This window comes from Salvelinus alpinus, chromosome 20, assembly GCF_045679555.1.
Source record: "Salvelinus alpinus chromosome 20, SLU_Salpinus.1, whole genome shotgun sequence".
Lineage (NCBI taxonomy): Eukaryota > Metazoa > Chordata > Actinopteri > Salmoniformes > Salmonidae > Salvelinus > Salvelinus alpinus.
Window position 1 is genome coordinate 25622873 of NC_092105.1, and position 18266 is coordinate 25641138.

Sequence of the window (18266 nt, forward strand, 5' to 3'; positions counted from 1 at the left end):
AGATTTCGTGCACCAGCTGTTGTTTACAAATATGCACAGGCATCCGGTTTGTGTCCTCTGTACCAGCGTCGCTTCCTTTTGCGAATAACTGGGATGTCAGCCCTGCCGAGTGTTTGGAGAATATCATGTGAGTCTTGCTTGTTGTTGAAAAAATATCCAGAAGCTATTTTCTGACGTAAGATACGGTTTCAGAAACATTATGTACAAAATAAATTACAAATAACGTGAAAAAAACCCACATAATAGCACAATTGGTTGGGCGCCCGTAAAACTGCTGCCATTTCTTCCGGCGCCATTTGACATTTTACCCCATTTTGTATGGCTAATTCCTCTAGTTTCTCTTTTTAGTTTTTTCTAATTTTGCCAGAAGTTTTTTGTGTTTATGGATTCCTCAGTTAGTGTCAGTTGCTTGTTGTTGTACTTAGTTTTTTGGGTTCTGAGTGTACGTTTATAGAGTTTTAAAGTCTTACAGTAATGAAGGCGTAATTCACCATTATTTGGGTCTCTTAGTTGTGCTTTTAGTTGGATAATGTTCTATGTTTTTTCCTGATAATTTTACAATCTGTATCAAACCAGTTTGTGGTCATTTTTATTTTATATATATTTTTGAATCAATTTCAGTTGTGCTTCTTTTGCCATTTGTCTGAATATATTGTTAATGTTTTTTACTGCTACTCTAAATTGATGCCTTCTGTGAGAGTATGTGGTATCCAGAAAGTTATCGAAGAGTGTTTGGATGTTTTGGTTACTGGTTGTTTTCTGGTATTCTTCTGTGCTGTTTTGGGCCCATCTGTATGAATTTCTGAGGTTGTACAGCTTTATGGGCTGTGAATGTGTAGTTGTTTCCATGTCTGTTCTTTGGAGGAACAACATAATTTGGCTGTGATCAGACAGAGGTGTTAGTGGCTTGACGATGATTGAGCTGAGAGAGAAAGGGTCAATGTCTGTAATAATATAGTCTACTGTGCTGTGGCCAAGAGGTGAGCAATAGGTCAATCTCCCCAAAGAATCCCCCGTAACCTACCATTGACATAGTACAGACCTTCGACAGAGCTGCAACAAATCCCTTCCGTTTTTGTTGATGGTGCTGTCACTGTTGTTTCTATGGGGGACATGAAGACAGAAACAGTATGGCCTGTAATATAGCTGTCCCCTCATATGGTTGTTAGAACAGGTAGTGTTTCTGTGCGTTCTCTCTCTGACCCCAGTAGTAGTAGGTGTTAATAATTGCTGGTTGTTATGTAGCATACTGTTTCTATGAGAGACTGCCCCCCTCTCTCTCTCCTCTCTCTCTCTCTCTCTCTCTCTCTCTCTCTCTCTCTCTCTCTCTCTCTCTCTCTCTCTCTCTCTCTCTCTCTCTCTCTCTCTCTCTCTCTCTCTCTCTCTCTCTCTCTCTCTCTCTCTCTCTCTCTCTCTCTCTCTCTCTCTCTCTCTCTCTCTCTCTCTCTCTCTCTCTCTCTCTCTCTCTCTCTCTCTCTCTCTCTCTCTCTCTCTCTCTCTCTCTCTCTCTCTCTCTCTCTCTCTCTCTCTCTCTCTCTCTCTCTCTCTCTCTCTCTCTCTCTCTCTCTCTCTCTCTCTCTCTCTCTCTCTCTCTCTCTCTCTCTCTCTCTCTCTCTCTCTCTCTCTCTCTCTGACCCCAGTAGCAGGTGTTAATTGCTGGTTGTTGTGCAGAGTAGTGTTTTTATTAGAGGCCGATGCTGCTCTGTTTTAGAGCTAATAATAGACAGGGATAATTATCAGTAACCTGATCAACTAATAATGGTGCTTAGGCAACATAACACAGCCAACACAAACACATTACAGGAGAAAGGGCTCCTAGTTCTCACCCATAGTTGAGAACTAGGACTTGTGCTGGGGACAAGAAAACACCACTCTAAAATGTGCAGTTTTGTCACACAACACAATGCCACACATGTCTCAAGTTTTGAGGGAATGTACAATTGGCATGCTGACTGCAGAAATGTCCACCAGAGTTGTTGTCAGAGAATTGAATGTCCATTTCACTATCATAAGCCGCCTCCAATGTCGTTTTAGAGAATTTGGCAGTACGTCCAACCGGCCTCACAACTGTAGACCACGCGTATGCCGCCGTGTAGGCAAGTGGTTTGCTGATGTCAACGTTGTGAACAGAGTTCCCCATGGTGGCGGTGGGGTTATAGTATGGGCAGGCATAAACTACATACAACAAACACAATTTTATCGATGGCCATTTCAATGCACAGAGATACCGATGCTGAGGCCCATTTCAATGCACAGAGATACCGATGCTGAGGCCCATTTTCGTCCCATTCATCTGCCGCCATCACCTCATGTTTCAGCATGATAATGCACGGCCCCATGTCGCAAGGATCTGTACACAATTCCGGGAAGCTGAAATGTCCCAGTTCTTCCATGGCCTGCATGCGCACCAGACATGTCACCCATTGAGCATATTTTAGATGTTCTGGATCGACGCGTACAACAGCGTGTTCCAGTTCTCACAAATATCCAGCAACTTCACACAGCCATTGAAGAGAAGTAGGACAACATTCCACAGGCCACAATCAACAGCCTGATCAACTCTATGTGAAGGAGATGTGTCGCGCTGCATGAGGCAAATGTTGGTCACACCAGAGGCTGACTGGTTTTCTGATCCACGCCCCTATTTTTTTTTAAGGTATTTATTTTTTTATTTTATTTATTTCACCTTTATTTAACCAGGTAGGCTAGTTGAGAACAAGTTCTCATTTGCAACTGCGACCTGGCCAAGATAAAGCATAGCAGTGTGAACAGACAACACAGAGTTACACATGGAGTAAACAATAAACAAGTCAATAACATGGTAGAAAAAAAAAAAAAGAGAATCTATATACAATGTGTGCAAAAGGCATGAGGTAGGCAATAAATCGAATAATTACAATTTAGCAGATTAACACTGGAGTGATAAATCATCAGATGATCATGTGCAAGAAGAGATACTGGTGTGCAAAAGAGCAGAAAAGTAAATAAATAAAAGCAGTATGGGGGGTGAGGTAGGTAAATTGGGTGGGTAGTTTACAGATGGACTATGTACAGCTGCAGCGATCGGTTAGCTGCTCGGATAGCAGATTTTTAAAGTTGTTGAGGGAGATAAAAGTCTCCAACTTCAGAGATTTTTGCAATTCGTTCCAGTCGCAGGCAGCAGAGAACTGGAATGAAAGGCGTCCAAATGAGGTTTTGGCTTTAGGGATGATCAGTGAGATACACCTGCTGGAGCGCGTGCTGCGGGTGGGTGTAGCCATCGTGACCAGTGAACTGAGATAAGGCGGCACTTTACCTAGCATAGCCTTGTAGATGACCTGGAGCCAGTGGGTCTGACGACGAACATGTAGCGAGGGCCAGCCGACTAGGGCATACAGGTCGCAGTGGTGGGTCGTATAAGGTGCTTTAGTAACAAAACGAATGGCACTGTGATAAACTGCATCCAGTTTGCTGAGTAGAGTATTGGAAGCTATTTTGTAGATGACATCGCCGAAGTCGAGGATCGGTAGGATAGTCAGTTTTACTAGGGTAAGTTTGGCGGCGTGAGTGAAGGAGGCTTTGTTGCGGAATAGAAAGCCGATTCTTGATTTGATTTTGGATTGGAGATGTTTGATATGAGTCTGGAAGGAGAGTTTGCAGTCTAGCCAGACACCTAGGTACTTATAGATGTCCACATATTCTAGGTCGGAACCGTCCAGGGTGGTGATGCTAGTCGGGCGTGCGGGTGCAGGCAGCGAACGGTTGAAAAGCATGCATTTGGTTTTACTAGCGTTTAAGAGCAGTTGGAGGCCACGGAAGGAGTGTTGTATGGCATTGAAGCTCGTTTGGAGGTTAGATAGCACAGTGTCCAAGGAAGGGCCGGAAGTATATAGAATGGTGTCGTCTGCGTAGAGGTGGATCAGGGAATCGCCCGCAGCAAGAGCAACATCATTGATGTATACAGAGAAAAGAGTCGGCCCGAGAATTGAACCCTGTGGTACCCCCATAGAGACTGCCAGAGGACCGGACAACATGCCCTCCGATTTGACACACTGAACTCTGTCTGCAAAGTAGTTGGTGAACCAGGCAAGGCAGTCATTAGAAAAACCGAGGCTACTGAGTCTGCCGATAAGAATATGGTGATTGACAGAGTCGAAAGCCTTGGCCAGGTCGATGAAGACGGCTGCACAGTAATGTCTTTTATCGATGGCGGTTATGATATCGTTTAGTACCTTGAGCGTGGCTGAGGTGCACCCGTGACCGGCTCGGAAACCGGATTGCACAGCGGAGAAGGTACGGTGGGATTCGAGATGGTCAGTGATCTGTTTGTTGACTTGGCTTTCGAAGACCTTAGATAGGCAGGGCAGGATGGATATAGGTCTGTAACAGTTTGGGTCCAGGGTGTCTCCCCCTTTGAAGAGGGGGATGACCGCGGCAGCTTTCCAATCCTTGGGGATCTCAGATGATACGAAGGAGAGGTTGAACAGGCTGGTAATAGGGGGTGCGACAATGGCGGCGGACAGTTTCAGAAATAGGGGGTCCAGATTGTCAAGCCCAGCTGATTTGTATGGGTCCAGGTTTTCCAGCTCTTTCAGAACATCTGCTATCTGGATTTGGGTAAAGGAGAAGCTGGGGAGGCTTGGGCGAGTAGCAGCGGGGGGGGCGGGGCTGTTGGCCAAGGTTGGAGTCGCCAGGAGGAAGGCATGGCCAGCCATTGAGAAATGCTTGTTGAAGTCTTCGATTATCACGGATTTATCGGTGGTGACCGTGTTACCTAGCCTCAGTGCAGTGGGCAGCTGGGAGGAGGTGCTCTTGTTCTCCATGGACTTTACAGTATCCCAGAACTTTTTGGAGTTAGAGCTACAGGATGCAAATTTCTGCTTGAAAAAGCTGGCCTTTGCTTTCCTGACTGACTGCGTGTATTGGTTCCTGACTTCCCTGAACAGTTGCATATCGCGGGGGCTCTTCGATGCTATTGCAGTTCGCCACAGGATGTTTTTGTGCTGGTCGAGGGCAGTCAGGTCTGGAGTGAACCAAGGGCTATATCTGTTCTTGGTTCTGCATTTTTTGAACGGAGCATGCTTGTCTAATATGGTGAGGAAGTAACTTTTAAAGAATGACCAGGCATCCTCAACTGACGGGATGAGGTCAATATCCTTCCAGGGTACCCGGGCCAGGTCGATTAGAAAGGCCTGCTCGCAGAAGTGTTTTAGGGAGCGTTTGACAGTGATGAGGGGTGGTCGTTTGACCGCGGACCCGTGGCGGATACAGGCAATGAGGCAGTGATCGCTGAGATCTTGATTGAAGACAGCAGAGGTGTATTTGGAGGGCAGGTTGGTCAGGATAATGTCTATTAGGGTGCCCATGTTTACGGATTTAGGGTTGTACCTGGTGGGTTCCTTGATGATTTGTGTGAGATTGAGGGCATCAAGCTTGGATTGTAGGACTGCCGGGGTGTTAAGCATATCCCAGTTTAGGTCACCTAACAGAACAAACTCTGAAGCTAGATGGGGAGCGATCAATTCACAGATGGTGTCCAGGGCACAGCTGGGAGCTGAGGGGGGTCGGTAGCAGGCGGCAACAGTGAGAGACTTATTTCTGGAGAGATTAATTTTTAAAATTAGAAGTTCGAACTGTTTGGGCATAGACCTGGAAAGTATGACAGAACTTTGCAGGCTATCTCTGCAGTAGATTGCAACTCCTCCCCCTTTGGCAGTTCTATCTTGACGGAAAGTGTTATAGTTGGGTATAGAAATCCCAGAATTTTTGGTGGCCTTCCTAAGCCAGGATTCGGACACGGCAAGGACATCAGGGTTGGCAGAGTGTGCTAAAGCGGTGAGTAAGGCAAACTTAGGGAGGAGGCTTCTGATGTTGACATGCATGAGGCCAAGGCTTTTTCGATCACAGAAGTCAACAAATGAGGGTGACTGGGGACATGCAGGGCCTGGGTTTACCTCCACATCACCCGAGGAACAGAGGAGTAGTAGGATGAGGGTGCGGCTAAAGGCTATCAAAACTGGTCGCCTAGAGCGTTGGGGACAAAGAATAAAAGGAGCAGATTTATGGGCGTGGTAGAATAGATTCTGGGCATAATGTGCAGACAGGGGTATGGTGGGGCGCGGGTACAGCGGAGGCAAGCCCAGGCACTGGGTGATGATAAGAGAGGTTGTATCTCTGGACATGCTGGTCTCAATGGGTGAGGTCACCGCATGTGTGGGGGGTGGGACAAAGGAGGTATCAGAGGTACGGAGAGTGGAACTACGGGGTCCATTGCAAACCAAAACAATGATAATGAATACTAGCCTGAACAACAGTATGCAAGGCATATTGATATTTGAGAGAGACATACAATAAGGCATAAAGTGATTGCAGGTCTTGATTGGGAGAGCTAGCTAAAACAACAGGTAAGATAGAGATATATGTGACCAGCAGATGCATATCTGCATGTCTGTCATGTGAAACCCATAGACTAGGGCCTAATGAATTGATTTCAATTGATTGATTTCCTTATGAACTGTAACTGTAACTAAAATTGTTGAAATTGTTGCATGTTACGTTTATATTTTTGTTCAGTGTATATTGAATCATATAGTGTTGATATAGGCCCATCGTTTTATACAATCTTTCCTCACAAAGCTCAACTGATGGTTTCAATGGGATTAAATTAAGCTTGGCTTTGCTTCTGTGACCATCCTCCACAGAGTGCTCTCTCTCTCTCTCTCTCTCTCTCTCTCTCTCTCTCTCTCTCTCTCTCTCTCTCTCTCTCTCTCTCTCTCTCTCTCTCTCTCTCTCTCTCTCTCTCTCTCTCTCTCTCTCTCTCTCTCTCTCTCTCTCTCTCTCTCTCTCTCTCTCTCTCTCTCTCTCTCTCTCTCTCTCTCTCTCTCTCTCTCTCTCTCTCTCTCTCTCTCTCTCTCTCTCTCTCTCTCTCTCTCTCTCTCTCTCTCTCTCGTCTCTCTCTCTCTCTCTCTCTCTCTCTCTCTCTCTCTCTCTCTCTCTCTCTCTGCCTCTCTCTCTCTCTCTCTCTCTCTCTCTGCCTCTCTCTCTCTCTCTCTCTCTCTGCCTCTCTCTCTCTCTCTCTCTCTCTCTCTCTCTGCCTCTCTGCCTCTCTGCCTCTCTCTGCCTCTCTGCCTCTCTCTCTCTGCCTCTCTCTCTCTCTGCCTCTCTCTCTCTCTGCCTCTCTCTTTCTCTGCTCTCTGCTCTCTCTCTTTTTCTCTCTCGTTATGGTTAATGGTGCTTTTCTAAAGTCTTTATTAGAGGTCATTTGCTGTGAGCAGTGATTGATGTCCCAACTGCTAAAGGGAGGACTGTCAGTCCTAAAAGAGTTTCCTATAGAAGACACGTAAGTCAATATAGTAGGGCTTTTTGTTTGAATACCAATTTCTTTGTGTAGAAAGGTCTGTTTGAACGTAGAGCAGCAGCTTTCCTAGCATGGCTTTTTGCGTTGATATTTTAGTCATTTAGCAGACACTCTTATCCAGAGCGATTTACAGGAGCAATAAGGGTTAAGTGCCTTGATCAATGGCACATCGGCAGATTTTTCACCTAGTTGGCTTGGGGATTCGAACAAGCAACCTTTCAATTACTGGCTCTTAATCACTACGCTACCTGCTGCCTATGAACTAACCTAACAGAGAGTTACTTTACTGCACAATGTATTATGTAGACTCCTGAGCTGAGAGTTAATGTGAGCTAATATAAGTTTGTGTATGGGAGAGATCTGATATAAGAGTGTGTGGCGCAGTGGTCTAGGGCACTGCATCGCAGCGCTAGCTGTGCCACCAGAGATTCTGGGTTCGCGACCAGGCTCTGTCGCAGCCGGCCGCGACCGGGAGGTCCGTGGGGCGACGCACAATTGGCCTAGCGGCGTCCGGGTTAGGGAGGGTTTGGCCGGTAGGGATATCCTTGTCCCATCGCGCACCAGCGACTCCTGTGGCGGTCCGGGCGCAGTGCAGGCTAACCAAGGTCGCCAGGTGCACGGTGTTTCCTCCGACACATTGGTGCGGCTGGCATCCGGGTTGGATGCGCGCTGTGTTAAGAAGCAGTGCGGCTTGGTTGGGTTGTGTTTCGGAGGACGCATGGCTTTCAACCTTCGTCTCTCCCGAGCCCATACGGGAGTTGTAGCGATGAGACAAGATGGTAATTACTAACAATTGGAAACCACGAAATTGGGGAGAAAAAAAAGAAAGATTAAAAGTGTGTATATGGGAGGGATCTGATATACGAGTGTGTATATGGGAGAGAACTGATATAAGAGTGTGTATATGGGAGAGATCTGATATACGTGTGTGTACATGGGAGAGATCTGTTATAAGAGTGTGTATATAGGAGAGATCTGATATACGTGTGTGTACATGGGAGAGATCTGATATAAGAGTGTGTATATGGGAGAGATCTGATATAAGTGTGTGTATATGGGAGAGATCTGATATAAGTGTGTGTATATGGGAGAGATCTGATATAAGAGTATGTATATGGGAGAGATCTGATATAAGTGTATGTGGGAGAGATCTGATATAAGAGTGTGTATATGGGAGAGATCTGATATAAGTGTATGTGGGAGAGATCTGATATAAGAGTGTGTATATGGGAGAGATCTGATATAAGAGTGTGTATGTGGGAGAGATCTGATATAAGTGTGTATATATGGGAGAGATCTGATATACGTGTGTGTATGTGGGAGAGATCTGATATAAGAGTGTGTATATGGGAGAGATCTGATATAAGAGTGTGTATGTGGGAGAGATCTGATATACGTGTGTGTATATAGGAGAGATCTGATATACGTGTGTGTATATAGGAGAGATCTGATATAAGAGTGTGTATGTGGGAGAGATCTGATATACGTGTGTGTATATAGGAGAGATCTGATATAAGAGTGTGTATATGGGAGAGATCTGATATAAGAGTGTGTATATAGGAGAGATCTGATATAAGAGTGTGTATGTGGGAGAGATCTGATATAAGTGTGTGTATGTGGGGGAGATCTGATATAAGTGTGTGTATATGGGAGAGATCTGATATAAGTGTGTGTATATAGGAGAGATCTGATATAAGAGTGTGTATATGGGAGAGATCTGATATAAGAGTGTGTATGTGGGAGAGATCTGATATAAGAGTGTGTATATGGGAGAGATCTGATATAAGAGTGTGTATGTGGGAGAGATCTGATGTAAGTGTGTATGTGGGAGAGATCTGATATAAGAGTGTGCATATGGGAGAGATCTGATATAAGTGTGTGTATATGGGAGAGATCTGATATAAGAGTGTGTATATGGGAGAGATCTGATATAAGTGTGTGTATATGGGAGAGATCTGATATAAGAGTGTGTATATGGGAGAGATCTGATATAAGTGTATGTGGGAGAGATCTGATATAAGAGTGTGTATATGGGAGAGATCTGATATAAGTGTGTGTATATGGGAGAGATCTGATATAAGTGTGTGTATATGGGAGAGATCTGATATAAGTGTGGGTATATAGGAGAGATCTGATATAAGAGTGTGTATATGGGAGAGATCTGATATAAGAGTGTGTATATAGGAGAGATCTGATATAAGAGTGTGTATATAGGAGAGATCTGATATAAGAGTGTGTATATGGGAGAGATCTGATATAAGTGTATATGGGAGAGATCTGATATAAGAGTGTGTATATAGGAGAGATCTGATATAAGAGTGTGTATGTGGGAGAGATCTGATATACGTGTGTGTATATAGGAGAGATCTGATATAAGAGTGTGTATATGGGAGAGATCTGATATAAGTGTATGTGGGAGAGATCTGATATAAGTGTGTGTATATGGGAGAGATCTGATATAAGAGTGTGTATGTGGGAGAGATCTGATATACGTGTGTGTATATAGGAGAGATCTGATATAAGAGTGTGTATATGGGAGAGATCTGATATAAGAGTGTGTATATAGGAGAGATCTGATATAAGAGTGTGTATGTGGGAGAGATCTGATATACGTGTGTGTATATAGGAGAGATCTGATATAAGATTGTGTATATGGGAGAGATCTGATTTAAGAGTGTGTATATAGGAGAAATCTGATTTAAGAGTGTGTATGTGGGAGAGATCTGGTATAAGAGTGTGTATATGGGAGAGATCTGATATAAGTGTGTGTATGTGGGAGAGATCTGATATAAGTGTATGTGGGAGAGATCTGATATAAAAGTGTGTATGTGGGAGAGATCTGATATAAGTGTGTGTATATGGGAGAGATCTGATATAAGTGTGTGTATATGGGAGAGATCTAATATAAGAGTGTGTATGTGGGAGAGATCTGATATAAAAGTGTGTATGTGGGAGAGATCTGATATAAGTGTGTGTATATGGGAGAGATCTGATATAAGAGTGTGTATGTGGGAGAGATCTGATATAAAAGTGTGTATGTGGGAGAGATCTGATATAAGTGTGTGTATGTGGGAGAGATCTGATATACGTGTGTGTATATGGGAGAGATCTGATATAAGAGTGTGTATATGGGAGAGATCTGATATAAGAGTGTGTATGTGGGAGAGATCTGATATAAGTGTGTGTATATGGGAGAGATCTGATATAAGTGTGTGTATATGGGAGAGATCTGATATAAGAGTGTGTATATAGGAGAGATTTGATATAAGAGTGTGTATATGGGAGAGATCTGATATAAGAGTGTGTATATAGGAGAGTTCTGATATAAGAGTGTGTATATGGGAGAGATCTGATATAAGTGTATGTGGGAGAGATTTGATATAAGAGTGTGTATATGGGAGAGATCTGATATAAGAGTGTGTATATGGGAGAGATCTGATATAAGAGTGTGTATATAGGAGAGATCTGATATAAGAGTGTGTATGTGGGAGAGATCTGATATAAGTGTATGTGGGAGAGATCTGATATAAGAGTGTGTATATGGGAGAGACCTGATATAAGTGTGTGTATATGGGAGAGATCTGATATAAGAGTGTGTATGTGGGAGAGATCTGATATAAGTGTATATGGGAGAGATCTGATATAAGAGTGTGTATATAGGAGAGATCTGATATAAGAGTGTGTATGTGGGAGAGATCTGATATACGTGTGTGTATATAGGAGAGATCTGATATAAGAGTGTGTATATGGGAGAGATCTGATATAAGTGTATGTGGGAGAGATCTGATATAAGTGTGTGTATATGGGAGAGATCTGATATAAGAGTGTGTATGTGGGAGAGATCTGATATACGTGTGTGTATATAGGAGAGATCTGATATAAGAGTGTGTATATGGGAGAGATCTGATATAAGAGTGTGTATATAGGAGAGATCTGATATAAGAGTGTGTATGTGGGAGAGATCTGATATAAGTGTGTGTATATAGGAGAGATCTGATATAAGATTGTGTATATGGGAGAGATCTAATATAAGAGTGTGTATGTGGGAGAGATCTGATATAAAAGTGTGTATGTGGGAGAGATCTGATATAAGTGTGTGTATATGGGAGAGATCTGATATAAGAGTGTGTATGTGGGAGAGATCTGATATAAAAGTGTGTATGTGGGAGAGATCTGATATAAGTGTGTGTATGTGGGAGAGATCTGATATACGTGTGTGTATATGGGAGAGATCTGATATAAGAGTGTGTATATGGGAGAGATCTGATATAAGAGTGTGTATGTGGGAGAGATCTGATATAAGTGTGTGTATATGGGAGAGATCTGATATAAGTGTGTGTATATGGGAGAGATCTGATATAAGAGTGTGTATATAGGAGAGATTTGATATAAGAGTGTGTATATGGGAGAGATCTGATATAAGAGTGTGTATATAGGAGAGATCTGATATAAGAGTGTGTATATGGGAGAGATCTGATATAAGTGTATGTGGGAGAGATTTGATATAAGAGTGTGTATATGGGAGAGATCTGATATAAGAGTGTGTATATGGGAGAGATCTGATATAAGAGTGTGTATATGGGAGAGATCTGATATACGTGTGTGTATATGGGAGAGATCTGATATAAGTGTATGTGGGAGAGATTTGATATAAGAGTGTGTATATGGGAGAGATCTGATATAAGAGTGTGTATATGGGAGAGATCTGATATAAGAGTGTGTATATAGGAGAGATCTGATATAAGAGTGTGTATGTGGGAGAGATCTGATATAAGAGTGTGTATATGGGAGAGATCTGATATAAGTGTGTGTATATGGGAGAGATCTGATATAAGAGTGTGTATATGGGAGAGATCTGATATAAGTGTGTGTATATGGGAGAGATCTGATATAAGTGTGTGTATATGGGAGAGATCTGATATAAGTGTGTGTATATGGGAGAGATCTGATATAAGAGTGTGTATATGGGAGAGATCTGATATAAGTGTGTGTATATGGGAGAGATCTGATATAAGTGTGTGTATATGGGAGAGATCTGATATAAGTGTGTGTATATGGGAGAGATCTGATATAAGTGTGTGTATATGGGAGAGATCTGATATAAGTGTGTGTATATGGGAGAGATCTGATATAAGTGTGTGTATATGGGAGAGATCTGATATAAGTGTGTGTATATGGGAGAGATCTGATATAAGTGTATGTGGGAGAGATCTGATATAAGTGTGTGTATATGGGAGAGATCTGATATAAGAGTGTGTATATAGGAGAGATTTGATATAAGAGTGTGTATATGGGAGATATCTGATATAAGAGTGTGTATATAGGAGAGATCTGATATAAGAGTGTGTATATGGGAGAGATCTGATATAAGTGTATGTGGGAGAGATTTGATATAAGAGTGTGTATATGGGAGAGATCTGATATAAGAGTGTGTATATGGGAGAGATCTGATATAAGTGTGTGTATATGGGAGAGATCTGATATAAGTGTATGTGGGAGAGATTTGATATAAGAGTGTGTATATGGGAGAGATCTGATATAAGAGTGTGTATATGGGAGAGATCTGATATAAGAGTGTGTATATAGGAGAGATCTGATATAAGAGTGTGTATGTGGGAGAGATCTGATATAAGAGTGTGTATATGGGAGAGATCTGATATAAGTGTGTGTATATGGGAGAGATCTGATATAAGAGTGTGTATATGGGAGAGATCTGATATAAGTGTGTGTATATGGGAGAGATCTGATATAAGTGTGTGTATATGGGAGAGATCTGATATAAGTGTGTGTATATGGGAGAGATCTGATATAAGAGTGTGTATATGGGAGAGATCTGATATAAGTGTGTGTATATGGGAGAGATCTGATATAAGTGTGTGTATATGGGAGAGATCTGATATAAGTGTGTGTATATGGGAGAGATCTGATATAAGTGTGTGTATATGGGAGAGATCTGATATAAGTGTGTGTATATGGGAGAGATCTGATATAAGTGTGTGTATATGGGAGAGATCTGATATAAGTGTGTGTATATGGGAGAGATCTGATATAAGTGTATGTGGGAGAGATCTGATATAAGAGTGTGTATATGGGAGAGATCTGATATAAGAGTGTGTATATGGGAGAGATCTGATATAAGAGTGTGTATGTGGGAGAGATCTGATATAAGTGTATGTGGGAGAGATCTGATATAAGAGTGTGTATATGGGAGAGATCTGATATAAGTGTATGTGGGAGAGATCTGATATAAGAGTGTGTATATGGGAGAGATCTGATATAAGTGTATATGGGAGAGATCTGATATACGTGTGTGTATGTGGGAGAGATCTGATATAAGAGTGTGTATATGGGAGAGATCTGATATAAGTGTGTGTATATGGGAGAGATCTGATATAAGAGTGTGTATATAGGAGAGATCTGATATAAGAGTGTGTATATAGGAGAGATCTGATATAAGAGTGTGTATATGGGAGAGATCTGATATAAGAGTGTGTATATGGGAGAGATCTGATATAAGAGTGTGTATATGGGAGAGATCTGATATAAGAGTGTGTATATGGGAGAGATCTGATATAAGAGTGTGTATATAGGAGAGATCTGATATAAGAGTGTGTATATGGGAGAGATCTGATATAAGTGTGTGTATATGGGAGAGATCTGATATAAGAGTGTGTATATGGGAGAGATCTGATATAAGAGTGTGTATATGGGAGAGATCTGATATAAGTGTGTGTACATGGGAGAGATCTGATATAAGAGTGTGTATATAGGAGAGATCTGATATACGTGTGTGTAAGCACAGGAGTGTTTCCCTAATGAATATATGTATGATGCATTATGAACCACCCATTGACCGTGTTAAAGGGATAGCATGATATGCACTGGGGTCAATAAAATATTGAACTGCGGAAATTGGTGTGTGAGAGGGCAGATAATCCTACTTTGGCGTGTGAGATATCTGTGTAGCAGTGGGGTGTGAGATATCTGTGTAGCAGTGGGGTGTGATATATCTGTGTTGCAGTGGGGTGTGAGATATCTGTGTTGCAGTGGGGTGTGAGATATTTTGTGTGTGTTGCAGTGGGGTGTGAGATATTTTGTGTGTGTTGCAGTGGGGTGTGAGATATTTTGTGTGTGTTGCAGTGGGGTGTGAGATATTTTGTGTGTGTTGCAGTGGGGTGTAGGGCTGAAGTGAACCATTTATGCGGATTGGTTACAGCTTCTTCCAATGTCATCTCCAAGAAATGTGTCAATGTAAATGAAAAATGTTCAAATGTTGAAGTCGATGGTTAAGAACCCTTTCCTCCGACATTTTTGACAAACTGCCAAAGATAGCAAAGGGATGTTTGGAATCTTCCCTGACATATGGAATCACTGGATAATTTAGCAGGGCACGTATGGGAACCTCTGACTTCTGTGGAATCAAATCTATTTGAAACAAGTGAGAAGCTTATAACTCTAATGTTGGTTTCTGAATGTTATTTTATTCTTAATATGGACATCCTGTGTAACATTTGGGACTGATATGCACCGGACACATATGTGGAGCACATTTAGATCTTCTCTCCGGTTCAGGGCTACAGATGTAGGATCTTAATTTGAGCCAGTTTGCTACAACAGGAAAATAATCCTGCATTAACAGAAAATGTGAATTATTACGTAGATTATAATTAATGGACATTTTTGTAGGAGCTGATACAAGGGAAAATAAAGTCTGACATTTTTAAGTGAAAATTACAAACTTCAGAAGCCTTTTAAAGCCTCAAATACACTACACGTTTAAAATGTCCTCTTCTACTGCAATCAAATGAAGATCTTACATTTATTTGTACCACACTGTCCTGTTACTAACATTTGTCTAGGGTTAATCCCTCCTATCCATACTAACCTACCATTTAGGATGCATGCCCAATACATGGATTCATTCTATGTAGTATGCAACATTGAGCTTGGAACGGAGCCAACCCCTCTCCTGGAAATGTTGACCTGTAACGTTTTCCCCTGTCCTCCATGTTTGTGTTCAGTGTGTGTGGTTGTGTGTCTGGTGTGTGTGTGTGTGTCTGGTGTGTGTGTGTCTGGTGTGTGTGTGTCTGTGCCAAGCGGTTCTAGGTTTGAGCGTTGCTGCGTCTGCTTGTGAAAGATTCAGAGATTTCAAGTGAGCTCCTGAATGTTGAAGAGGACACGTGTTCTGTTGTGAATATTTAATGCTGTGTGAAAGTGAGCGCAAATACTCGGCGGGGCTGGGTATCTACGGACGACCACAAGAGAGAAGGGAAGGAGAGAGAGGAGGAGAGGAGGAAGATGAGAGATCAGAGGGAGAGAAGGGGTTAGGGAATGAGGGAGAGGGAGGGTGTACAAAAATAACAGGGATTTGGGATGGAAAGAGGAGGTGGAGGAGTGTACAGAGAGGGAGAGGAGGTTTAGCTGAGAGAAGGGGGAAGGAATAAAGGAGCAAAGAAGAAATTTGACACAGAGAGAGGGGGGAAGAGAAACAGCCTTGTCACTTGTCAGGAGGGTAAGCTGCTCCATCAGGCTGCAGTGAAAACAGGGCGGAGAGGAGAGAGAGAACAGGAACAGAGGGAGAGGGGAAGAGAGAGGAGAGGTATATATTTATGTTTGTGATGCTACATTACCTCACTACTCAGCATCACGCTGGTACCACCTGGAGAGATAGACAAATAATGAGAGGGGGGAGGGAGGGAGGGAGAGAGAGAGGGAGAAAGGGAGAGAGGGAGAGAGGGAGAGAGAGCGCCGAAGGACAGACAGTGGAGGATAAAATATTGCCTAGTGTTTATGTGTGACAGTAGAGTAGATGTTGTCTACTGTGCCCCATTGGATACATGATTGACTTTGGATAGGAACAGCATACCAAATGGAGGTGTCTGTGTATAAAGCTGTTCAGCGTAGTTAGGCTCTGGAGTGGGCTGATGCTTCTAAAAGCCCAGAGTCACAACGATGACATAGTCCTCATACTGAACATGACTGGAGCTACTGTTATAAGATATTGTATGGGACTGTCCTCAAAAGGGCTTGTTTTCGCAATCCTGAAATTCATCAACCTCGCTTATTGGCCTGATTGTAATAAAATGTTGACGGTGTGTTTCTGTGTGTCATTGTTATTCCTAGTGCAGGGCAGTGTTCATAATGTGTTTGTGATGAGAACAGTGGCATGTCCTATCAGCCTAAAGACAAAGGAATGTGTTGACATACAGCAGGTAACTCTGAAGATAACTGTATTTGTCAGCCAAGTGGGAATAAAAGTTTCAGAAATGGGCCTCGCTCCAAAACCCACAGAACTGAAGGTATCCCAGAGCTATTTAAAGGAAGGAAAACTGTTGTTAATGAAAAACTATTAATATGATTGTATCTTAGTTACGGCTGGGTGGTGTAGCGGCTGACTTGATTTCCTGGTGTCAGAGTTGAATAATGATGATTACTGCGGGGTGGTCTGAGACGACAGAGGCGTGACAGGAATACAGATCACACTGCAGCTAACTACAGCCCCTTAGGAAACTATAAACCAGAATAACACAAAATAAAAATATGGAATTGGAGCAAATGCATGCTTTCTCAGAACACGTATTGAATACCACATACCGGTAGCCTTTCCTCGAAAAATGAACAGTTGATATTTTGATTGAATTGAATCGTCTATAGGGTCCTGTGTTCATTGACTTACAGTACAGTGTCACATTCCTACATTACCTCATTATGCCAATCAGGGATCAATCAGAATTCTGACACATTTCACAGGGAAATGGGACTTTTCTCAGAACAACCATTGATTGAGTTAGTGGTTAAAGGTCAGCCCATAAGACATTTGACAGAATGCAGGAAGACGTGTTGTCACGGCAACTGAGTGCCTGGTCAGCTGGGTCTCGTTTGGAAGTATTTGTGTGTGTATGTCTGACAGAGCGGGAGAGAGAGAGAGAAAGAGAGAGAGTTGGAGAGAAAAAAGGGCAGAGAAAGGGAGCTGAGGAGAGATGAGAGAAAGAGTGGGAGAGAGGGGGAGAGAGGGAGAGAGTGGGAGAGAAAAGGGGAGAGAGCGAGAGCAGGAGAGAGCAAGGGAGAGAGAGGGAGCGAGAGGGGGGCTGCTATTGAACAAGACTTACATGTAGTTCTGTGTACATGTGTGAATGTTTGTCTGTATGGGTGGAAATAGGACGTCAGTAACAATGTCTTGCTGATTGTATTGTGCTATAGCTGCATTTGCAACAATTTGATTGTAAAACACTGATTCAAGTTGTTGAACTACTCTGTTGTTCTTTCCCATCGGTTTAGCAGAGGGGAGATGGGATCCTGTCTCTGAGTACTTCATCCCTCCATTCAACTGTTCCTCTCCTCAAACCTCCTTCCTGTCCTGTCCTGGTCTGGTGTGGTCCGGTGTGGTCTGGTGTGCAGCCTCAGGGAGCTGTGGTTCTGATGAGAGCTCTGGAAGGTAAAGCCAGAGAGAGGAGCACAGAGAACCTGCTATGGCCAGCGGTACGTACTATAATACTGGCTACTACACCTTCACTAATATGTTAACTATAGCTCTGGTCTCTTCTCCTTCCTCCTCTAACCTTCTTGTTTCTCCTGTCCCTTGTAGCAGCAGACGGTGTAGGGAGCCTGGGGGTGGAGCATCACCTCAGTGTCCATGATCACGTGGTTAATGACCACGGAGCCTGGGCCACTGCCATGAACAACCTGGGCATCGTACCCATGGGTCTCAGCGGGCAGCAACTGGTCTCAGGTAAGGCATTGGCAGACCTCCTTCTCACCCTTTCTCACCCTCCTCCACCTTATCCCCCTCTCCTCTGCTTATAAATTCTTCAGGCACATTTTTCAATATTGTCGAGGCCATAAGGAAGGAAAGAGTCCCCCACTAGGTTTGGAAACATTTGAGAAGATCGTAAAGGCATCAGGTGAACTTTGCACTTCCATCAAGAGTCCC

At 43.0% G+C, this 18266-nt stretch overlaps 1 protein-coding gene across 4 annotated transcripts in view; it reads left to right on the forward strand.

Annotated features, from left to right (window-relative positions):
- The window catches only part of LOC139546562 (ecto-NOX disulfide-thiol exchanger 1-like), a 126286-nt gene that overhangs the window by 62698 nt on the left and 45322 nt on the right, over nt 1-18266 (forward strand). For 2 of the 4 annotated variants that reach the window (XM_071355093.1, XM_071355089.1), the window contains exons 2-3: nt 17615-17815; nt 17922-18065. In XM_071355093.1, the coding sequence (XP_071211194.1) occupies nt 17806-17815; nt 17922-18065 (154 nt within the window). In that variant the 5' untranslated portion in view covers nt 17615-17805. The remainder of the gene's footprint in view (nt 1-17614; nt 17816-17921; nt 18066-18266) is intronic. The other 2 variants (XM_071355091.1, XM_071355090.1) reach the window with 2 other exon arrangements.